This window comes from Dipodomys spectabilis, unplaced genomic scaffold, assembly GCF_019054845.1.
Source record: "Dipodomys spectabilis isolate Male_0828 unplaced genomic scaffold, ASM1905484v1 ptg000043l, whole genome shotgun sequence".
In the NCBI taxonomy this organism is placed as follows: domain Eukaryota; kingdom Metazoa; phylum Chordata; class Mammalia; order Rodentia; family Heteromyidae; genus Dipodomys; species Dipodomys spectabilis.
The window spans coordinates 25,024,974-25,049,089 of NW_024870720.1; the positions used below are offsets into that span (position 1 = coordinate 25,024,974).

Here is a 24,116-nt window from a genome sequence, read left to right on the forward strand (position 1 = left end):
TCACCAGAAGTTCATTTCAGTTAATTGTCAACTCTCTCCCATATTTCAGTAGTCAGAATAAAATCTGTCACCCTTTTTAACCTCTCTCTCTCCTTTTCTTTGGACAAACAAGCAAATACTTCATTTGATTATAGTTTACCAAAATATTCCCATTCTGGAAATGCACAACGAAACTTTGGATTTTATGCTTCTATCAACTTAACATGCTCAAATTTCCATGGGTCTTGGTTAATTCACTTATAATAACTGCATAAACAGGTCAAGTACCTTTTGGGGAAATTCTGAAATTAAAATTGTACATTACTTCATGTTTAGTCAGGAGTAAGATCCATTTGAAAATACCTAAGACATAGGTAAAATGTGAAGAAGAATCTCCCAGTTAGACTGTGCTCAAAATCATTAGGATGGTCTTGCTTAGTATGGTCTTAGTCCATTCCCTGAGGTGTTGAAAGCTCTACTCCTTCTTTTTCTTCTTTCCCATCTTAAGAAACTTTTGGTAAACAAGCAAGCAACATTTTGAGACAAGGAAAGTAATAATAGCCAAACAGTAGGAATCCAATGACATCCAGAGGGTGGTACTAGTACCAGGAGAGGCTGTGAGAAAGTGGTCTCAGATGCTTGTGGCACATGACAAATTCAATCCAGAAGACAGCTCGATCCAGTGGATTCATAGGCTGATCCTGGTGAATGGTTGACAACCACACAGCATTCTTTTTATAACTAAAGGTAAACCAAATTGACATAGATATGTGGAATGAACTAGAAAAGATAGATACTGTACTATTCTGTAGTTGATAAAAATGATTCTATAAAATTTGGAAAGAAAAGAAAATTCTTTTCTTCTGCTGTATTTATGGACTTGTTTGTATAAAAGGCAAGCACTTCTAAATGACACTGGATTTAATCATTTGAAAAAAACCTTGTTAAAAACAAGAATTTCTGAAGTAGAAAGTGGGAAATTTCTAAGAAGCGAAGCTCAACTTATTCAGTAAGTAATCATTGATACACCAGTTGTTCAAAGTTCAGAATTGTGTTGTAATTTAGTGATAAAAAAATAATTTGATGAAACAGCTTTCCCCCCAAGGATTTGTATTTATCTTTTATCATTGATTAACTTTTTTTTTTTTTTTGGTCTGGTTTTAGGGTTTGAATAAGGGCTTTGGCACTGTCTTTGAACTTTCTTATTTTTTTTTTTTTAGTATTCTTTTTATTTATTTATTTGTGAACATACTGTACAGAGGGGTTACAATTACATGGGCATGATAATGCGTACATTTCTTACCAAGCATTGCAGCCTCCTCCTTTGTGTCTTTCAACTTTCTTTGCACAAGGGAAGAACTCCACTATTGAGGCCACAGTTCCATTCTGACTTTCTGGATGTTATTTAGAGTCTTGTGGACTTTCGTACCTGGCCTGACCACAAACCACAATCCTCAGATGGCAGACTGTCAAGTCGCTAGAATCACAGGCATCAGCCACTGGCACCCAGCTCTCCTTTTATTTCTTCACCCTATCACTTACTTGTTCCACTATTACCCTATGGCTTGCCTTTTCCTTTTATGAACTGCTTTTGAAACTTCTCCGTTTTACTTGCTTACTATGACACAACCGAAGGATAGGAAATGGAAAAGTAGAAATGATTGAGTTCTTCTTGCCTTGTGAGAAGTAATGTACTCTAGTTTGAATAGTTTTAATTATTCACATTTTCAAATATTGTTTTATCTCTGTTTGCATCGAGGCATTGCAGGCACATGCGATTTGTGTTGAAATGATTATGTCCAATAGGTAATGTGAACATGTGCATACCTAGGCAATTAAGTGTAAATTCCAAAGTGCTAAAGGAGGAGCCTATATGGTTTCTCTTATTTGCAATAACTAGTACATGTCTGAGTCAAGCAGAAAAGGTCAGATAAGTTGATGTTAGGGGAATGAACCCCAAGATAAATATTCAAATGTTTTTTTGTTTTTTTTCCTTTCATGCAATTGTTTCTAACACATTTATAAGATTATTTCTATGTTGCTTTGTATGTCCCTCCCCCACAGTATAACCCCTGCTTTCACTGTATTTGATGTTGATATAATTTGTGGAGGGGAAGGGAAAAAACAAACCGTTTAGCTAGGGATACAGGTGGACCCATTGCAACAATGAAATGTACAAGTAGTTATGTTGAAAAATGAACTTTACAACATTGGAGGGGGTAGAGGATCGAGTGGGAGGAGAGGGCGAGTATGGGAAGGGACAGGAAGGGGAAACAAAGCGGAGGCAACAATGCTTGATAAGAAATGTACTCGTTATCTTGCCCATGTACTTGTAACTCCTCTGTATGGTATTCTCACAATTAAAAAAAAAAAGGAGCTTGTAGCAATTGCAATTGAAGTGACTTTTCTCTTTATGATTTAAAAACCTCACTGACATGGCTGTTTTCAGACCTAATGATACAAATCTTAGTATTCTTTTGTAATACACCAGGTAAAAATAAACTGAAGTGCATCAAAAACTAGGGAAATGTATGTTGCATCATAAGGTTTAGCATACATTATCTAATTAAGACATCCCCTGCATTTCTCAGAATCAACATTGTATATGTTTAAAACTTACTAAGAACAGGGGCTGGGAAGGTGGCTCAGTGGTAGAACTTTTGCCTTGCATGCCTGAGGTCTTGGGTTCGATTCCTCAGCACCATGTAAGAAAAAAGAAAAAAGCCAGAAGTGGCGCTGTGGCTCAAGTGGTAGAGCGCTAGCCTTGAGCTCAAGAGCTGAGCGACAGTGCCCAGACCCAGAGTTCAGGCCCCACGACTGGACCTCCCCCAACCCAAAAAAAAGGTGTATTTTTGATAGTCTTCTTGGATATGAGACTAAATCTATCACATATTGTTCTTATTAAGTTTTTTGGTTTTTTTTTGGGGGGGTGTCCGGTCGTGGGGCCTGAACTCTGGGCCTGGGTGTTGTCCCTCAGCTCCAGCTCAAGGCTAGTGCTATACAACTTGAGCCATAGCACCACTTCCAGCTTTTTCAGCTTCTATGGTGCTGAGGAATTGAACCCAGGGCCACATGCATGCAAGGCAAGCACTTTACCACTCAGCCAAGTTCTCAGCCCAACACACTGATTTTCCAAAACTGGAAGAGAAAATACAGCTCACGAAATAGTGATTAGTTTGCTCAATGTTTGTAGGAAAATCAATAAGAGTTAGATGTTGGTGGCTCTTCCTATAAACTTGTCTACCCCAGGAGCCTGAGCTAGACATGACAGAAAAGTCCCAAGATTTTTGCTTTAAAATAACCTGAAAAAAGTAGGATGGGGGTCATAGCTCAAGTGGTAGAATGCCCGTTGAAAAAGCAAACCAGCTGAATATTAAGCTCTGAGTTCAAACCCAGTGCCTCCAAAACATATCAAAGTAACATGCTATTCACAATGTGTCTGCTATACTCATATACAGTACAGTTAAAAAAATACAGTGCTTTATTTATGCAAGCATGATAAAGGGGGAGAAATACATACACAATGTTACAGATCATAAGACAAAATTGATAATAGTATAAATGAAATAAATATATTTATTGAAATAATTCAAGTAACAAATCTTTCTTGTTCCAGATAGTTTGGATAATAAACAGCTATATTTCACTGGTACTTTTGAAGGTAATTGCTTTTTTATGATTGTTCTGAATAAGATAATCATAGCCCTTAGTATCTAAGAATATGTATACATTTCAAAATAAAGTTCTCTTGTTCTAACAGGATTAGTCAGGAAAATTTAAAAGTCTTAGTTACCAGTGATAGAACCAAAGCATTAATATGCATAAATATAACAGGAATTGGAGATTTGATTGTTGTTTTGCTGTTTAACAAACTAAACCATTTAGAATTTTTTTTGAAGTAAAGCAAATTGCAAACTGAAAGGACAGAAATGTTCATGCAGTTCACAAGAGTAAGATTTCAACCATCTTAACTTAATGCTCTATTTTTTCAAACACACTGAATTTTTATTTTATTAAGAGTAATTAGTGAGATCTTAGGTTGAAAGAAATTTATACTGAGCTGGAGTAGTGTCATTTATGGAGGGAGCGTTCATGCGTCCCTAATTCATTGCTTTCCTCATCTTCTTAGTGATCATCTGTTTTCATCCTTAGAGATTCCTTTTAGTCCCTGTTTGCCCTGTTTCAGACTTTCATACTATTCTCAAGGTTCTGATCATTCTTTTGCACTGAAATCAAAATAACTTATGGTTGGGAATGAAAGTGGAGTCTTGAAATCTCAGCATTCCAAATGCTGAAGGATGATGATCATGAATTTGAGGCCATCCTGGCTTCCTATAGAATGACAATGTTACAACACAGACACTGACACAGACACACAGTCAGACAGAAACACACACACACACACACACACAACACATGCATACAAGCATACAAAAATATTATTCTGACTTGTAAATTGATGAAGTCTTCCAGAATTAAGCAAGTCTAAACTGTGGGTAACTTTCATGGTCAGATTCATGTAAGAAATTATCTATAACCAGTATTTAATAAAACAACAATCAGACTAACAAACAGCTAGAGCAGAATTGTTACCAATTATGAGTTACTCCCCTGAGTTTAATGCCCATAAAAAGACAGAGAGACAGACATTCACACATTTTGCTGATGCAATTGTGTTGGCTCTTTCTTCTATCATGTTACTGACCATTCAGCGCAGAGAAAACACCACCACACCCTGGTCTACAGCGCTCTGGACAAACTTTTCCATTTTCTGTGAAGATAGAATATTCTTCATCACAAAAGAACAACTGCAGAGGAAAATTTGTGAAATTGTTAAAATATCTGGATCTCAATTCACTAAATAATGTATTTTATTTGTAAAATATGAAACAGTACAATTCTATTATGTGTAGTTGTGTAAGTGTAATACAAGTGTTCATGTATTTGACAGGAAGAGGAGAAACAGAAAATTCACACTTTGATTTGGGTAGATACCCTGAGAAATTATTCTTAGTCTCTTAGTTTACAATTGTATTAATTGTTAATGTAGGTTCTCCAGTTAGAATTAGAGTGAGTTTGTAACTGCACTCTATTTACAATGCTAATGATTATTTTTTAAAAATTAAGGAAGAAAGGCATGAATATAGATCACTCACAAAACCCCAGAAAAGGGCAATAGATTACCAGTACCAGTGTACACTTTTAGTAATAACCTTAGATGTAAATGATCTTAATTTTCCAACTAAACAATAGAATCTGAATGACATACCATGAAACACATAAACTAAAAATTATATACTTATTTTGATAGTCCAAGAAAATAGTACTCAAAAAGAAACAGGAATATCTAGTTGCTCATATTTGAGGAATAGCTTGCAACTACAAATCATTCAGAACACAATAAGACTGCTATATAGGAGAAAGTATCCATCAGGTATATCTAATGATAAATACATCCCATAATGGAATACTGACTTCCTAAAATATATACAACTAAGTGAACAGGGAAAACTATGTTCTGATGGAATGGTAGGGATTTGATTTCCATGCTCTACCTTCATTAATAGAAAAATCATTCAGACAAAGTCCAACAAAGATCAGATTTAACTAAACTAGAGATCAAGTAGCCTTAATAGACATATTAGTGTATTCCAACCTGCAGCAGCAGAATGCACTTTTGTTTTACTGATTATCTAAAATATTTTACAAAGCCAATCACTTATTGAGCTAAAATGCAATGCTAAAAATATATATAATGTGGTAAAATAAAGTTCTTATCTTAGCAAATCATCAAGGAATAAAAGTGGTAAATAACCAGAAGGATAACTAAGGTTGCACAAACATATATGAACCGAGCAATATACATTAGGAAGAATAGTAAAACAATGAAGAAAAATATTCACAAAACCAAATAAAATGATGAACATCAAATACTCTATACATCTACATGGTTCTGGGTTGGCTCCTGTCCTTAAAGAGTCATCAAATCAGAGTAGCTCTTGTCTTCAGATGGATAGAAATAACCACAGAAACACAAGAAACATGGCCAGTCAACTAATCCCAACTTTGACTCCACATAAATAGGCAATAGAGCAGTCAGGGAATGACCTAGAGGATATGCTCAAAATAATTTAAAAGCATGGCTGGTAAATAAACCCAGCACAAGACTATACAAGAATATGATGAACAACTGCCCAATAAATAAGTGGGCTAAAGACTTAAAGAGAAACTTCTCTGAAGAGGAAAGAAGGATGGCCAGTAGACACATGAAGAAATGCTCAACCTCTCTAGCCATAAAAGAAATGCAAATCAAAACAACATTGAGATACCACCTCACCCCAGTTAGAATGGCTAAAATCAAGAACTCCAATGACAACAGATTCTGGAGGGGATGTGGACAGAAGGGAACCTTACTGCATTGTTGGTGGGAGTGTAAACTTGTTCAACCACTTTGGAAAGTAGTATGGAGGTTCCTCAAAAGACTCCACATAGAGCTCTCCTATGACCCAGCAATCCCACTTTTGGGCATTTACCCAAATGATCACAAACAAGACCACACTAAAGCTACCAGCATGACTATGTTTATTGCAGCCTTATTTACCATAGCTAAGATATGGAACCAACCCAGATGCCCCTCAGTAGATGAATGGATCAAGAAAATGTGGTATGTATACATAATGGAATTCTATGCCTCCATCAGAAAGATTGACATTGCCCCATTTGTTAGGAATTGGAAAGACTTGGAACAAATTATATTAAGTGAAGTAAGCCAGGCCCAAAGAAACATAGGTCCCATGGTTTCCCTTATTTGCAATAACTAGTATATGTCTGAGTCAAGCAGAAAAGGTCAGTTAAATTGATGTTAGGGAAATGAACCCTAAGATATGTATTCAAATGTTTTTTTCTTTCATGCAATTGTTTCAAACACATTTATAAGATTATTTCTTTGTTGCTTTGTATGTCCTTCCCCCATGGCATAACATCTGCTTTCACTGTATTTGATGTTGTTATACTTTGTGGAGGGGAAGGGGAAAAACAAATCGTTTAAATATGGATACAGGTGGACCCATTGTAAAAATGAGATGTACAAGTCGTTATGTCGAAAACGAACTTTACAACTTTGATCGGGAGGGGGGGAGGAGGTTTGGGGGAGGATGGAATGGTAAAGGGAAACAAAGGAGGAGGCTACAATGCTTGATAAGAAATGTACTCATTATATTGCCCATGTAATTGTAACCCCTCTGTACAGTATTTTCACAATAATAAAAAAAAGAATATGATGAGGCCAATCAAAAATTAATAAAAGAGCTGGGAAGGTGGCTCAGTGGTAGAATGCTTGCCTCGCATGAGTGAGGCCGTGGGTTTGATTCCTTAGCACCACATAAGCAGAAAAAAAAGCCAGAAGTAACACTGTGGCTCTAGTGCTAAGTGCTAGCCTTGAGCTGAAAAGCTGAGGGACAGCACCCAGGCCCAGAGTTCAGGCCTCATGACTGACCAAAAAAACAAAAAATAAAAAATAGAGGAATTCATGGATTCCACAAATGAAAAAATGAAGGAACTGGAGCTGGGAAGGTGGCTCAGTGGTAGAGCGCTTGTCTTGCATGCATGAGGCCCTGGGTTCGATTCCTCAGCACCATATAAGCAAAAAGAAAAGAAGCCAGAAGTGGCGCTGTGGCTCAAGTGGTAGAGTGCTAGCCTTGAGCTGAAGAGCTGAGGGACAGTGCCCAGGCCCAGAGTTCAGACCTCACGACCAGACTTCTACCCCTCCCCCCCCAAAAATGAAGGAACTCCAATAGAAGGAGAAAGAGTCCAATGAAAACATGGCCACCCAGTTAAAAGAATTAAAAGAGAAGACTGAAAAGCAACCCCAGGAGGTAAAGCAGTCCATAAGAGACCTAAAAGAAAACCTTAATAAAAAGCTGGTAACCATCAAGATTGAATAACAGGAGGGAAGGGGGATAAATAGCAAAGTATAAAGTTTTGAAAGCAGAACAGAGAGAGGAGGCAGGACACAGAATCTCTGAAAGAAGATAGTTTAGACTGCATAAAAAAACACAGATATTCAAACCATTCTTGTAGCAGGAACTATAATATATTATCAGAAAGCCTAATTTGAGGCTAATAGGTATTGAGGGAGGCCTGGAGAGGAAGGCCAAAGGATTAGGTACAATACTAGCAGAGAACTTCCCAAATATCCAGAAGAATAGGCCCATCCAGATACAAGAAGCCTTTAAAACCACAAATTGACCAGACCAGAATAGGACATCCCACCACAATATTATAATCTGTATAGGATCAATAGAAAAACATTCCATCCAACAACACCAGAATTTACATTCTTCTCAGCAGCTCATGGATTATTCTCTAAAATTGACCAATTTTTAGAGCATAATGCAAATTTATGCAAATTCAGAAATATTGGAACTATTCTATACATCCTTTCAGACCACAATGAAATAAAATTCAAGCTCAATGCCAAAAGCCACAATAGAAAATCCTGCAACACATGAAGACTCAACAACACAATGTTGATTCAACAATGGGTCATAGAAGAGATCAGATTGTAAATTCAGACTTTTATGATATTTAACAAAAAGGAGCACACAAAACACCAGCTCCTCTGGGAAATAGCAAAGGCAATTCTCAGAGGAAAATTTATAGCTCTGAGTACCTATGGCTCAAACTAACAATTTAATGATACACCTTAAGCTCCTTGGAAAAAAGCAACAAGCCAAGCCCCAATCCAGTAGACAGAAGGAAATAATTAAAATTAAATAAGAGTTAAATTAATTAGAGACCAAAAAGCCATAGAAAGAATTAACACAAGACAAAGACTTGGTTCTTCAAAAAAAAATCAACAAAATTGACAGACCCTTATCAAACCTCAGCAAGAAAAAAAAAAAAAAGATACATTCAAATAAGCAAAATCAGAGATGAGAACAGAAACATGACCACAGAACCTACCAAGATTCAGAACATGATAAGGGAATACTTTGCAGAACTTTATGGTAATGAATTAAAGAATCTGGAAGAAATGGAAAATTTTCTGGCAAAAATTGATATTCCCCAACTAAATCAAGATTTAAACCAACTAACTAGACACATATAAAGTAACAAAATAGAAACATCAATAAGAGACCTCCCATCCGAGAAAAGCCCAGGCCCAGAAGGATTCACAGCCAAATTCTATAAGCCTTCAAAGGAGAACTCACTCCTATCCTCCTCAAACTCATCAATGAAATTAGAAATGAAAGCTCACTACAGAACTCATTCTATGAAGCCACCATAACCCTCATTCCAAAACCAGACAGAGACTCATTAAAGAAAGAGAACTATAGACACATTTCTCTGATGAACATTGATGCAAAACTTCTCAATAAAATTCTGGCCAATAGACTTCAATCACTAATCAAAAAATTGTACACTATGATCAAACAGGATTCATTTGAGGGATGCAAAGTTGGTTCAATATATGCAAATCAATTAATGTAATTCAACACATCAATAGAAGCAAGGACAAGAACCACATGATTGTCCATAGATGCAGAAAAAGCATTTGACAGGATCCAACACACCTTATGATGAATGCTCTGGAGAAACTAGGAATCTATGGAGTATTCCTCAATATTATCAAGGCTGTATATGACAAGCCTACAGCCAGTACAATACTCAATGGTGAAAAGTTAAAGCCATTTCCTCTAAAATCAGGAACAAGACAAGGCTGTTTGCTCTCTCCAGTCACCTTCAATATAGTATTAGAATTCTTAGCTAGAGCAATAAGGCAAGAGGTACACATAAAGGGGATTCAAATAGGAAAAGACAAAGTAAAACTCTCACTCTTTCCAGATGATATGATCCTATATCTAGAGAATCCCATAAACTCCACTTCCAAGTTACTTGAGCTGATCCAAAACTTTGACAAAGTAGAAGGGTATAAAATCAATCCATAAAAAGCAGTAGCTTTTTTCTATGCCAACAATGAGATGAGAGAGACTGCAATAAGGAAAACAACTCCATTTGCAATATCCTAAAAAAAATACCTAGGAACCAAATTAACCAAAGAAATGAAAACTTCAAATATCTGAGAAAGGAAATTAATGCAGACTTCATGAAGTGGAATAACCTTCCATGTTCCTGGATTGAAAAGATTAACATTATGAAAATGGTAATATTGCCAAAGGCTATATACAAATTCAATGCAATACCCATCAATATCCCAACTTCTTTCTTCAATGAAATAGAACACACAGTCCAAAAATTCATATGGAACAACAAAAGATCCCAAATAGCAAAAACAATCCTTAGCAGGCAGAACAATGCTGGAGGAATTGCAATACCGAACCTCAAACTTTATTACCAAGCAATAAGACTCAAAACAGCTTGGTACTTGCACAAGAATGGGTCTGAGGACCTAGAATAGATTGGAAGACTCAGAAATGAACCTGCAGATGTACAGCCACCTAATCTTTGAAAAGGTAGCCAAAATATAGGATGGAAGAAAGACAGCCTCTTCAATAAATAGTGCTGGCCCTCTTCAGTAAATGGTAAAAGCAAAATTAGTTAAACACCTGTAGAAAACTAAAGCTAGGTCCTTATATATCACCCTGCACCAGAATCCACTCCAAATGCATCAAAGACCTTGAAGTCAAAGCAGACATCCTGAAAACATTACAGAAGGAATAGGACAAACTATAGGGCTCCTTGCCATAGGGCACATTTTTCTTCATAAAGACCCAGAAACACAACAAATCAAAGAAAGGTTGGACAAACGGGATTGCATGAAACTGCAGAGCTTCTGCATGGCAAAGGACCTAGCTAGCAAGATCAATAGAAAGCCTACGGACTGGGATCTTCACTAGCCATACAACTGGACAAGGGTCTCATATCTAAAATATACTTAGAATTCAAAAAATTAAATTCACCTTCAACAAATCCTCAAAGAAATAACTGCCCACTAATAAGTGGGCTAAAGACTTCAAAAGAAACTTCTCTGAAGAGGAAATAAGAATGGCCAATAGTCACATGAAGAAATGCTCAACTTCTCTAGCCATAAAAGAAATGTCAAATCAAATGAACATTGAGATTCTACCTCACCTCAGTTACAATGGCTAGAACCAAGAAATCTAATAACAACAGGTTCTGGAGGGGATGTGACCAAAAGGAAACCCTACTGCACTATTGGTGGGAATGTAAACTTGTTCAACCACTCTGGAAATCAGTGTAAAGGTTCCTCAAAAGACTCCACATAGAGCTCCCATATGACCCAGCAATCCCACTTTTGGGCATTTACCCAAATGATCATAAACAAGACTATACTAAAACTACCAGCACAACTATGTTTATTGCAGCGTTATTTACGATAACTAAGATATGGAACCAATCCAGATGCCCCTCAGGAGATGAATGGATCAAGAAAATGTGGTATATATACACAGTGGAATTCTATGCCACCATCAGAAAGAATGATATTGCCCCATTTGTTAGGAAATGGAAAGACTTGGAAAAAATTATATTAAGTGAAGTAAGCTAGGCCCAAAGAAACAATAAGTTTCATGGTTTCCTTTATATGTAATACTTAGTGTATGTCTAGGACAAGCAGAAAAGTTCAAAAGCTATAACATGATGTTAAGTGAAATGAACCCTAAGATAGGGACACAAGTTTTTCCTTCTTGCTATTGCTTTTAACGTATTTAAAATGTACTATATGATTTTTTTTGTTTCTTCTGTATGTTCTTCCCCCATCATATAACCCCTGTTTTCACTGTATTTGATTTGGTGCCCTGCATCTTGTTTATACATTTTTATAATTTGGGGAGGGGAAGGGAAATAACAAAATGCTGAAATAATGATACAGGTTGACCCATTGTAACAATAAGATGTACAAGACACTATGTTGAAAATGAACTTTATAACTGGGAGTGAGAAGGAGGAGCGGGTAAGATGGGGAGGGAAGGGATGTGGGGGGAAAAACAAAGGAAGTAACAATGCTCAATAGGAAATGTACTCATTACCTTACTTATGCAACTCTACCCCCTCTGTACAGTATTTCTACAATAAAAAACATATAAAAATAAATAGTGCTGGCAGTATTGCTTAAATAGAAAACTAAAGTTAAATCCCTATATATCACCCTGCACCAGAATCAACTCCAAATGGATCAAAGACCTTGAGGTAAAAGCAGATACCTTGAAAATATTACAAGAAGAAATAAGAGAAACACTAGGGCTCCTTGGCACAGGTCAACCCTTCTTAATAAAGATCCAGAAACATAACAAATCAAAGAAAGGCTGGATAAATGTGATTGCATTAACTGCAGAGCTGCTGCACAGCAAAGGGCATAGCTAGCAAAATATATTGAAACCCACCAGGCTGAGAGAAGATCTTCACCACACATACAACAGACAAGGGTCTCATATCTAAAATATACTAACAGATCAAGAAATTCAATTATGCCAAATCAAACCCCCAAAGAAACAATCACCTCATTAAAAAAATGGGCTAAAGACCTTAAGAAAAACCTCTCTGAAAAGGAAATGCAAGTGGCCAAGAGACTTCTGGCTAGAAAACAAATGTAAATCAAAACAACATTGAGATTCTACCTTACACCAGTTAAAATGTCCCTAATCAAGAAATCTAACAACAGATGCTGGCAAGGATGTGACTGAAAGAGAATGCTACTACACTGTTGGTGGGAGTGCAAACTTGTTCAACAACTCTGGAAAGCAGTGTGGAGGTTCCTCAAAAAACTACACATAGAGCTCCCCTATGACCCAGCAATCCTACTTCTGGGAATCTACCTAAATGACCACAAACAAGGCCACACTAAACTCACCAGTATGACAATGTTCATCGTAGCATTATTTACCATAGCCAAAACATGGAACCAACCCAAATGCCCCTCAGTAGATACATGGATCAAGAAAATGTGGTATATATACACAGTGGAATTCTATGCTTCAATCAGAAAGAATAACATTGTTCTACACATAAGGAAATGGAAATTGGAAAAAATTATATTAAATGAAGTAAGCCAGATCCAAAAGAAATGAGGTTGCATGAGCGCCCTCATTTGTAAGAACTAGAATATGTATATGATATTCTTAACAGGGGATCTCAACAACCCAAGTGTGTAGTCCAAAGGACGATATATAAAATGAAGCATATTAACATGAATTCCAACTTATGGCAACAAGATGTTCTCATTAGACCTTGCATATACCTGGTTCTTTTTTCTCTATTGTTTTTTCTTTCTTCATTTCTCTTGGTTTTTGTTCCTCATACTTTGCATAATATACATGCAATATGTATATTATGTGAAAGGGAAAGGGACTAACAGAAATAGCAGAACAATTATGAACCACAGTAATGCTGATATTCACTTGATACTATGTTGGGTATGAACATTACAACTTGATTGGGGGATAGGGAGAGGTAAGTGGGAGATAAACAAAGACGGTGAAACAATGATTAAAAATAAATGTACTTATTGTCTTACCTATGTAACTGTCACATGCCTCCCCCCTCATCTTATTTTCAATTTTAAAAAAATGTGGAAACAAGGGAAACCTTGAATTTACAACTATTTTTTGGCCTAGTATGGTGTTGCTATTGACAGAAATATGAAGGAATGCTCTTGTCAATATAGGAAAATATTTTAATTTCCTGAGGTAGAAGTTAATCTACTCAAGGAGAAGTAATTTTTTTTTCAATTCTTTCACTACAGACTACACCTCTCAAGAGTTTTTTGAGAACATCAGAATATTTTCTAAAGAAAATTGAGTCTTTGGGATAAAATTTCCACAATGAATATTTGGGAAATTCTTTTGCCAATTTCTAGGTCTGTTTTACGAAGAAATCTTTCATAGCATCTCCACGTAAAGATAGAGAGTAAACCTCAAATTTAATAGCAGCTGCTTTGGTGGAATGGATGAGAATGGATATTGATGATGACAGTCACCTCATGACTATTCCATACCAGTTCATCCACAGTGCGCATATTGGTGCAGGGACTGTATTCTGATGTCCAAAAGAGTATTTTCCTAAAACGTGTAGACTTAAAGTAACACATATGTTGCCTCAGTAGAAAATGGTAACGCATTGCATATATAATCTTACTGCAACCTGATGGTTTATTTTGTTGATCATGGGGCTTAAACTCAGGACCTGGGTGCTGTCCTTGAGCTTTTTGGCTCTGGGTTAGTGCTCTACCATTTAAGCTAAATGTCTGCTTCTGGTTTTCTAGTGCTCAATTTGGGTTAACATTCTTACCTTTCCTGCCCAGGCTTCCATCCATGACCTTTAGATCTCAGCTTCTTGAGTAGCTAGGATGACAGTCTTGAGTTACCTGTGCCCAGACCTAATGTTGCTCTTTCCAATGGTAAATCAACCAGGAGGTTAATGTGTCACTTACACTCCAAATTATAATCTGATCATGTAATTGGCAGAAAGACATATAAAAATGTAGATACCCTAATGTTTTAAAGTTTTTAAACTCTTATTTTATAAGTGAAACAACTGATTATAAATTATAAATACATTCCATTTATTATTAGTTATGTATGATCTTTTAGAGTAGTGTGGAAATAAAGGGGCAATCAGGAAGCTTTTATAGGGAATCCTTTCCATAGAAATATAGATGAAGTCATTGTGCAGTTGAAACTGTGTTTCTTAACTATCATGATTTATGGCGTGTTTTGGGGGGAGTTGCAGGAAGTCAAGAAATGCTGATTTTTTTTTCTGGTTTATGGTGCTGGAATTTAGTATTTCATTGAAATAGACCACAGTGTCCTGTTTATAATCCAGATGTTTACATGTATATTTACATGCTTAGAGGATTCTATTTCTTAAATTATTGAATGTGCCAATTATCCTCATACAAAGTTAATGGTCCAGAAGAATATGCTGTGTATAACTGGCTGGGAGGCCACCTTGTTATTACCTCTCTGTGTATTACAGGGGATTCTTATACAACAATGGGAAAAGCTCAACAGACCTTTTACTAGTAGAGATGTGGGCAAACCCTTGATTAAATCACATCATTTTGAAAGCCCCTGGCCAAACGTGCTTGCTTGGAATGGTTTGAGAATTATTCTCATTCTGCGTCCTCAGTGCATACCACTTTGGATGTTGAGTTGCTAGTTTAACAATTAGTATTCTTTATTGCTCTATTACTCCTCCCATTACGTGTAAGTTTTCTGTTATTATAACAAAATACTTGAGGTAATTAGTTTATGTGTGGGGAAGATTAAATGTGGCATGATTCTGGTGACATGGCATGCCTCTTGCTTCATGATTCTGTTTTTGGGGTGGGGTAGGGGTTGTGGTGAGGGAGAATATCATATTGGGAGTATGCACCATAGCCAGTCCCTCAGGAAACCTAAAGGAACGTAGTGTGAAGGACATGGGTTTCCAATATCCCCCTCAGGGCCACATTTCTTGTGTTATAACTGTTTTGCTCTGTGCCTCTCTTCCTTCAAGTTAAGCTACAAACCAATAGTGCTACAAAGTCAGTGAGTTTTCAGCACAGAGGTCTTTAAGGGGACATACAAGATGCAAACTATAGTACTCTTCCCACTAAAGAGAAATTTAGGGGAGGCAAAACTTTTTTGGCATTTTGAAAGTTGCAATTATCAATTATTGAGACAATTACCATCACATTTGATATTAATTATTCTTCTTTTTCTATGAAATCATGACCAAACCTTTGAACCTTAAATGTATACTTTATAATGCTAGTCAATGTTGTAAAGTTCATATTTGAAAGAATTTTGTAAAAAATTGTAGAGATAAAGCTTCCAAACAAGACAAGACAGACTCTATATTTCTGTCTATAACACTCTTCAAATAGGATGTAATGTGATGGAATTAGTTTGTAAAAAGATTACTGTGTTACTGCTATGTCTCCCAAAGCAATGTGATTCTTGAAGATGTTGAGCTAGCCTAATGACCTGTACCAGCATTGAAAGTAACTTGTGATCAGTGCTTTTATCGCTTCACTGACTAAAACTATTCCTCTGTTGATGGTGCATTTGATATGTCTCTGCAGAGTAGAGTTCTACCACCTCTGCATACTTATCAATAATGTGGATAGCTTTTCCCCATCTGGTTTATCCTTATGAATAGAAAACAAACTCAGTTTAAGAAAATTGAGAGTATAAAATGTATATTAAGTTAATCCGTATATACCTCTCAGATTTCCCCACTGTACAATTTTAATCCTTTCATCCTGGAATTTATTATGTTCTTCAAAATTAACACACATTTATGATATATATTTAGGAGACAAGAATTCAATTGAATATACTTTTGTGAAGGTATATTGTGAACTTGAAATACATTATTTTCTCAGTGTCTAAATACATTCAGAGGAAGACTCAATTAAAGTAATGAAGTTCAACATATCAATAATTGGGGCTGGGAAGGTGGCTCAGTGGGAGAGTGCTTGTCTAGCATGCGTGAGGCCCTGGGTTCGATTCCTCAGCACCACATAAGCAGAAAAAGCTGGAAGTGGTCCTGTGGCTCAAGTGGTAGAGTGCTAGCCTTGAGCTGAAAAGTTGAAGGACAGCGCCCAGGCCTTGAGTTCAGGTCCCATGACTGACAAAAAAAATGTATCAGTGATTATGATCATCCATTTTTTATTTTCTTGTTCCTTTTTGTTTCTTTCATTATCCTTTCATATCCTTCATCAATTTTCATATCAGATTTCCTGTAGGATTGGTTGGTAATTTGCACTTGGGCTCAAGTGAAAAATAATCCATGTTTTAACAGATATATCAAAAGAAGTTGAACTGAAAGTATTTCTCATTTCTATGCATGATTTAATGTTCTCGTTTTATTTAGCACTGTACTTATTCTATTTTTCTCTTAAAATGTGTCAATTATCTACATAAGTTTTTTTTTTGACATTTTCGTGGTGAACCAAACTTGTAGTTCTGCTAGAATCAGTGCTTTAATTTATTGTTTGAATAAATTCATGCTCAAGGCTGGAGAATAGTTTTAGGTTGCAGATCATGTCTTTCTTACCTGAAAAAACAGTTAACTTTCCTTCAATCTGGACTGTGTTGATGGTGAAAATATGCTTCCTAAATATGAAAGATTCAGGATGGCCTCGAGATTCCTGTGATTTTACTTAAGCATATCCCACATGTCAGAAATTAGAAGTTTTACATGTGTTTTTGTCCTTTTTTTGTTACTGATCAAGGTCAGGCAGCCTGTGTTTAGATTAGGACAAAAATGACCTTATCTTTAAAAAATATTCTTTCCCAAAATTTTCTGTGTCTTCATTAGCAAAATTAGAAAGATGCAACCATAGTCTTTTCAGAAAAAGAACAAATAAGAAGAAAGAAAAGGGATGTTCATTATAAGAAGATCACAAATATAATACATACAATATAGAATATTATATAATATAAGCTGATCTATTATAATTATTACAATAGAATTAAATAATGACAATTGTGCTAAGAATAAGAAAAATATAATAATAAACTCTTTGTAATTGTATAATACTTTGTAATTGTATAATACTTTGTAATTGTATAATATAATTCCTCTGGATATAATTATGACACACCACAACCTTCTATGAGATATTATGTTAATCATATACATTATGTATTATATGTGTTAACCATATATTAAATATGTTAACCATATATGTTAATCATATATATCTTAGATGTAGAAGGAACGAAGAATTTATTGAGCTTCATAATTTCAGATAATTCAGTCCATGGTTACTTGGTCACATCCCTGTGAATTTGTGTGGAGTTAGAACCTCATGGTGAGCAACCATAGTGACACAGGGCTGCTTCATTAATACTGAATACAAAACAGAGAAAAAGAAGAAGCTTGGAATGAGCAAGTAGGAAAGAACTTAATCTATTAAAATTTGTCTTGCTGGAATAATTAACAGAGCTACCAGCTTCCAACTACTCTCTTTTCTTTTTTCCACTTTTAGGAAACTTCCAGCAACAAAAAAGGCAACATCTTGTGAAGATGAAGATGAGAGCTGCCACACAGGCCAGCAGGAAGCCAATCACATCCAGAGAGTGGTACTGGAACCAGTTGAGGTCATGGAGAGCCGGGCGAAGGTGTTTGGCTCCTTTGTGGCGCATGACAAACTCCATCCAGAAGACAGCTCTATCCAGAGGCTTCACTGGCTGATCATGGTGAATTCTTGATAACCTCATTGCATTCTCTTTATAGCTAAAAGGAAAACACAGAGACACCTACCTTAAAAGAATGTAATGTTGATGACTATAGTAAGCCAAAAAGTTCTTCTAAACTGCCATAGAAATAATGCAAATTAAATCAAATGGACCTACTACCTTAGTGTTTTATTTTCATTTGCCTATACACAGTATTTGCATTGGATACTCTTAAATGAGCAATATTTATTTGAGAAGGTATGAAATTTTTAAAGATCTCTCTTAAACTAGTAGGTGAAATGTCTGCTGCTGAATATCTCTTTCCCATCTTCTGCCTTTTATTGTTTTAATTTTTAGCCTCAAAGCTACAATTAGTTTTACAGAAAGTCTCAAATAATATGATTATTTTCGTTACAATCTCTTGTATTCAAATGTATCTATTTCTCTTGTGGAACTTGATAACTTTAAGGCTGTGAAACTGTCAATTTTTTCTCGTCATTCACCTCTGCCCATACCATGTAGTCAATGGTTTTCTTTTTGACATTTAATTTTCTCTCTCTTTTTCCTTACATTTCTTCCCTTCTATATCATGAAGTTTGCTTTTATCTTATTACTGAGGGAGTCAGTTTAAGGCCAACAGTCAGAGAGCTTTTAGTTATCCTATTAGCATAGCAACCCTAAACATGGGAAATGAGTATAAGGCCATTGTTTATTAGACAAAATTATAAAAGTTTCATAGAACTTGGATAATAGGGTACTTACCTGACAACCTAGAGTTCAAACTCTAGTACCAACAAAATTATAATGTTCAATTAGTTGAACTGCCCTTTCCATTCCATGCTATGATTGGCCCTTCTAGCTGTTCTGTGCTATGACTCAAATGGTAGAGCACCTCTGTAGTGAGTGTACTGTTGTCAGTTTAAAGCTCTGGAAAACCAAATAAATTTCATGATAGTGAAGATAGAATATATATGTAAAATATTATATATGTGCAAAATATATATCATATATTTGAATTTTCTAAATTAAACCTGTTACTTTTATGATATCTGTATTATAGGCAATTAAAATCTGTAAACATAACCATAATAAAATGAGTTTTTGGCAAATGATTATTTGATTGAAGCCAGATTTTCATAGCTCACACCGATAACCTCTAGCTGCTCAGGAGGCTGAGATCTGAGGATGTTGGTTCAAAGCCAGCCCATTCAGGAAAGTCCCTAAGACTCTTTCTCCAATTACCCACCAATAAAGCCAGAAGTGTAGTTGTAGCTCAAGTGGTACAGTGATACCCTTAAGTAAAAAAAGCTCAATGACAGTGTATAGGCCCTGAGTGTAAGCTCTAGAAAAGGCTAAAAATAAAAATGATTAGAATGAGATATTTCAGATATTTGATTAAACAATTTCTTTTGTTTCTGAGTTTATCATTTTTATAAAGTTTAAGCATATTTTGAAAATAGAGTCATTGCAAATAGTTATATATCTTCAGCATTATTTGCATATGTAGAAATGTTTTCAGTAATTGCTTACCTAATTAATCTGTGAGTTAAAGTACAAGACTGAAATTACTTTGTTGTTGAAAATAAAAAGCACACTAGAAAGCTGATTGCTCATGCCTGAAGTTCTAGCTATTCAGGAGGCTGAGATATGAGGATCACAGTTCAAAGCCAGTCTGGGAAGAAAAGTTCCTGGGACTTTTCTCCAATTAGCCAGAAAATCCAAAGTAGCTCAAAGCGGTGGAGTGCTAGCCTTGGGTGTAGAATTTCAGGGACAGCAACCAGGGCCTGAATTCATGCCCCAGGACAATACAAAAAAAAAAAAAGACATAGATCACAGAGAAGCTCACTTAAATATTAAGTAATAAGCCTCCTGAGAAAGCAGGTGAGATGCATTGTCACTGATGAGAAGAATCCTTCTCTAAATCGGGTCCAATGAAAGAGTAGGTAAACTCACAAAGGGTTGTTAATGACTGTCTTCAAGGCATTGATAAGATCTTCACTTGAAAACCTGGTAAAGTCCAGTCTAACAGCTGCTCCCTTAGCCTTCATCCGAGCAATGTTATCAGGTTGATCCACAAACAAAGGAATGCCCACCATTGGGACTCCGTGGTAGATGGCCTCATAGACACCATTGGTTCCACCGTGAGTGATGAAGGCCTTGGTTCTGGGATGACCTGCACTTGGGGAGATTTCCACAGTGATCAGGTATGCTTTAGGAATTAAATGAGATACAGTATGTTCAATGTGAGTGCTCTCTACATAGCATGCACCTTAGTCATGAAACTCCATTGAATTTTAAACCTCAGAACAACAAGCACCTAGGCTCACTGGAGAGACTAGTGATGACTTGTGAGAGCATTTTGTTTGTCTTGAGATTTGAAAAATGAAAACAATATTGAGAAAAGGATAACAAAACCAAAATAATGTTACAAAAACATTTTTACGAAAGATACAGTGGGTTTAAATGAAGGAAAGTCTGGAGACAAGTGCAGCATGGTCTCCTGAAGACCTAGTGAGATCGTGATCTCATGTGATATGTGATGGCATGCTGGAATTCAGTGACTGTGGTGCTGGTATCTATAGAAAGACAGGCTGCATCTCACTGAATAATATTTGCATATTTATCACTATGAGAAATGCAGAGCCCCTACCAATACAAGAGAAGCAGTTATTCTCAATGACTTTTGAAATCCATCTGCAGTTGGAAAATAAGAAAAGCTAACATAGGAGATAAAGGGCCATTCAGAGAGTGCCTCTCTACCCAGAAAGAATGTGACTGTGTACCCTCACATGACAACTCCGTAATTTATTCATACTAAAAATATGAAGAAAGGTTAGTGTTCGAGTTTGAGATAATTAATATTCAATACATTTGTTACTTATTGGACTATTATTTTCATGGTGTGCTAGGTGTTTTTTGTATTCACATTTTTACTCTTTAGTTTCCTTAGTTTTACCAAGCAGGTCATTCTGAGGGATCCACTTGTACAGCCGAGTGTTGGATCCTAAGGTTTCTGGTTTGGGGCCCTCATATCTCCATAAAACCTGTTAGGTAGAGAAAATGTTATTCAATATCTCAAATGTCAAGTCATAGTATGCTTGATTCCTAAGAATTTAGACAAAGATAAGTCCTCTCTTTGAAGTAAACCTTTTAGAAGAATTGAAGCAATTATCAAGGTGAACATTTTCCACAGGCTAGATAAGGAACTGCAGTAGAATATTTTAATATAAACTATTGCCGAAGGTCTGTAACGACAATATGTACATTTCATGGACTTTATAATAAATGACATATAATTATTAATATTAATGAAAATTTATTATGTGATCATATTGTGAAGATTACTTAATTACACATTTTTAATAAAGTTTATGCTAACTCTGATTTTAAGAATTTGTTATTGTATTTTTTCCCTCTGGGTTCATATTGGAAGCAGTTTCCTTGTGTCCATTTCTACCTTAAATTATTTATTGTAATTTGCCTCATCTTATCTCTTAAAAAGTCTAATAGTTACCTTTTTTAAAAGAAAAATTTTATTGAGGATCTTAAAAAAACTCATCAAAGAGTTGACTTAAAAAAAAAAGATTTGCCTTTTCCCCCAAACAGTAGCTACACAATGCTTTGCATCCATCATGTTAAACTTGAATTGGACATAAAATATAAAACACATGAAGCAATCCACCAATCTTCCTCCACTGAGCAGATGGAGTGTGCAGGAACCTAGCAGGGTCTTGAGGAAGGGTCTGTGGGTGAAGTGCTAAGATTCCAAACTGAACATCAGAGGCATGGCGCGAATCTACACATGATCAGAATTTTGGCCCTGGGTCAGCTTGGTGACGTGGCGTTAACAGGGATGCATTATCAAAGAGAGTCATGTCAGAGGAAGAGATCACCAGCATGGAAGTCGATTTGTCACCTAGGCAACAACGCGACAGCTGTCTCTTGTCTGTCACTGGGTCCACTGGTAGCGACTTGGAAATGAAGGAAAGAAGAAGAGAAAAAGCAGTGGTGACCCCTTTTTTTTCTCTGCTTAAAATGAACGACACAATGTGTAATTCTGTAGCACGCCACCATCTTCAAAGTGCACCATCTGAACAAGAGGTGGAGGAGGAATGTCATACACTTCCCTCTCGTGTGCGCATTTACAAGGACATGTTCCACCACAGATCCCTCGTGAGTGCTCATTTGACCTTCCAGTGGTCCTCGTAGTCGCTGGCACTAAAAAGGATCCTGGAATTCGTGGCCAGGCCCTTGAGGAAATCGTGAAGAGTCAGTAACAGGGCCAGGCGCTTCTCATCCAGCAGGGTGTCACCCATCATCGCGCCAAGGCGAGCCAACAGTCGCAGGAGTGGGGCGCAACCCACTGGTGGGACATGGGCGTGTCGGGGTGGTCCCTGCAGTGAGAATCTGCGCTTACTGAGGCCTCTCAAACTTGTAGAGCAGTCAGGTGCCCACCATCACATCAAAGTCCTCTTTAATCCTGGCCACAACTTCATTCACAGGGTACTCCTTATCTGTGTTTTCTCCAGATTTCTTTAATTTTGCATGATCTTCCAGAATGGAATCCACGTTCTAATTGGCAGGAAAATAAAACAGCTGTTTCTGTCTGGTAATTTAAGTCGCAATGATCAAAAGCCATGATTTAAGCTCTTCTTCAGTCTTCATTTTAACTTCCACGCTGTGCATAAACAGTTCATGGTTTTCAACAATAGGATCCACCCGGGGCCCTTTTCTCCCAAGGAGGCTGGAGTGTCTGGCGGGTACAGCCACCATTTCCATTGCCAGATGTTTTCTGCTTATTCCTTTTTGGTTTTCACTTCAATGCTCATCTGCTGCAGGCTGCACGTCTTCTTTCCAGGCCCCCACTCATCTTCCCCTGCGCATACTGCTCCTTTTGTAGTTCAAGTGGTTTCTGCAGATTGGTGTCCAGTACACCAGTACCCTGCTATCAGGAACCCACTCATCCAAATTCTTACTCCAACCACTGTAACGCATAAAGCGATTCACTTCCTTGCCCTTTATGGCAACCTTAGCACACTTTGTTCATAAATGAGAGGTCTATGAAATCAGGGCACTCGCTCACTCTGCTGGAACTTAGGCTTGGGGTCCTGCTTGGGTGCCATTTATAAGTGATTCATACCGATTACTGCCCCGGCTTTCCACTCCACCCAAACTCCCATCAAAGGCTTTCAGCCACCTTGGACTCTGTACCCTGGGCCAAATTTCCCAGTGCCGGTTGACCTTACAGAGCCACCACCTGCTTACCACACAGCTCTACCCCCAATGGATACTTTTGAGAAATTAGTTTATTGCAACTATTCCAATTAAAGAGTACGCACAACTTCTTATAAATACAAATAAGCATTATTCAAAAATATTAAATGTCAGTTTTAACTGTTAATACAAAAGGTTTGAAGATAGAGTTAGAATTTCTTGTGTGTGCCAGTACGGGGGCTTTAAGTCAAAGCCTAGGCCTTATCCCTGAACAATTCATACTCAAGGATATTACTCTACCTCTTGAGCCACAGCTCCACTCCTGGCTTTTCTGGTGGTTAATTAGAGATCAGGGTCTGAAGAACTTTGTTGCCTGGGCTGGCTTTGAACCTCAATCCTTAGTCCTTGGGCTCTTGAGTAGCTGGGATTACAGGCATCAGCCACCAGTGCCCAGCTTAGAATGAGAATTTTTTTTAAAGTATTGTTAAAAGTGAACTTTACAATTTAGGGGGGAGATGTAGTTGTGGAGATGGAGGGATGTAGTTTTGTAGATGGGAGGAAGGGATGGGAGGGGAAAAAACAAAGACAACTTTGCTTGATAAGAAATGTACTCATTACCTTGCTCATGTGATTGTAACCCCTCTGTACAGTATTTTCACAATAAAAAAACTTATTAAAAAAAGGAAGAAAGGCTTGGGGTGGAGTGGGATCAAGGGCACAGGGGTAGACAAATGATGAAGAGTAGACGTAGAAAATGCAGTCAAAAATCCAATG

General features: G+C 36.8%; 1 protein-coding gene and 1 pseudogene across 5 annotated transcripts in view; both read right to left on the reverse strand.

Moving 5' to 3' along the window:
- Nucleotides 1-394: 394 nt before the first annotated feature.
- The window catches only part of LOC122106690 (UDP-glucuronosyltransferase 2B31-like), a 28,576-nt gene continuing 4,854 nt past the window's right edge, over nt 395-24,116 (reverse strand). For 3 of the 5 annotated variants that reach the window (XM_042678165.1, XM_042678164.1, XM_042678163.1), the window contains 3 exons: nt 21,085-21,172; nt 20,082-20,301; nt 17,910-18,186 (listed from right to left, as the gene is read on the reverse strand). In XM_042678165.1, the coding sequence (XP_042534099.1) occupies nt 17,910-18,186; nt 20,082-20,301; nt 21,085-21,172 (585 nt within the window). Of the gene's footprint in view, nt 549-17,909; nt 18,187-20,081; nt 20,302-21,084; nt 21,173-24,116 lie in introns of those variants that run through there. The other 2 variants (XM_042678162.1, XM_042678161.1) reach the window with 2 other exon arrangements.
- Nucleotides 22,310-23,251, reverse strand: LOC122106803 (annotated as a pseudogene).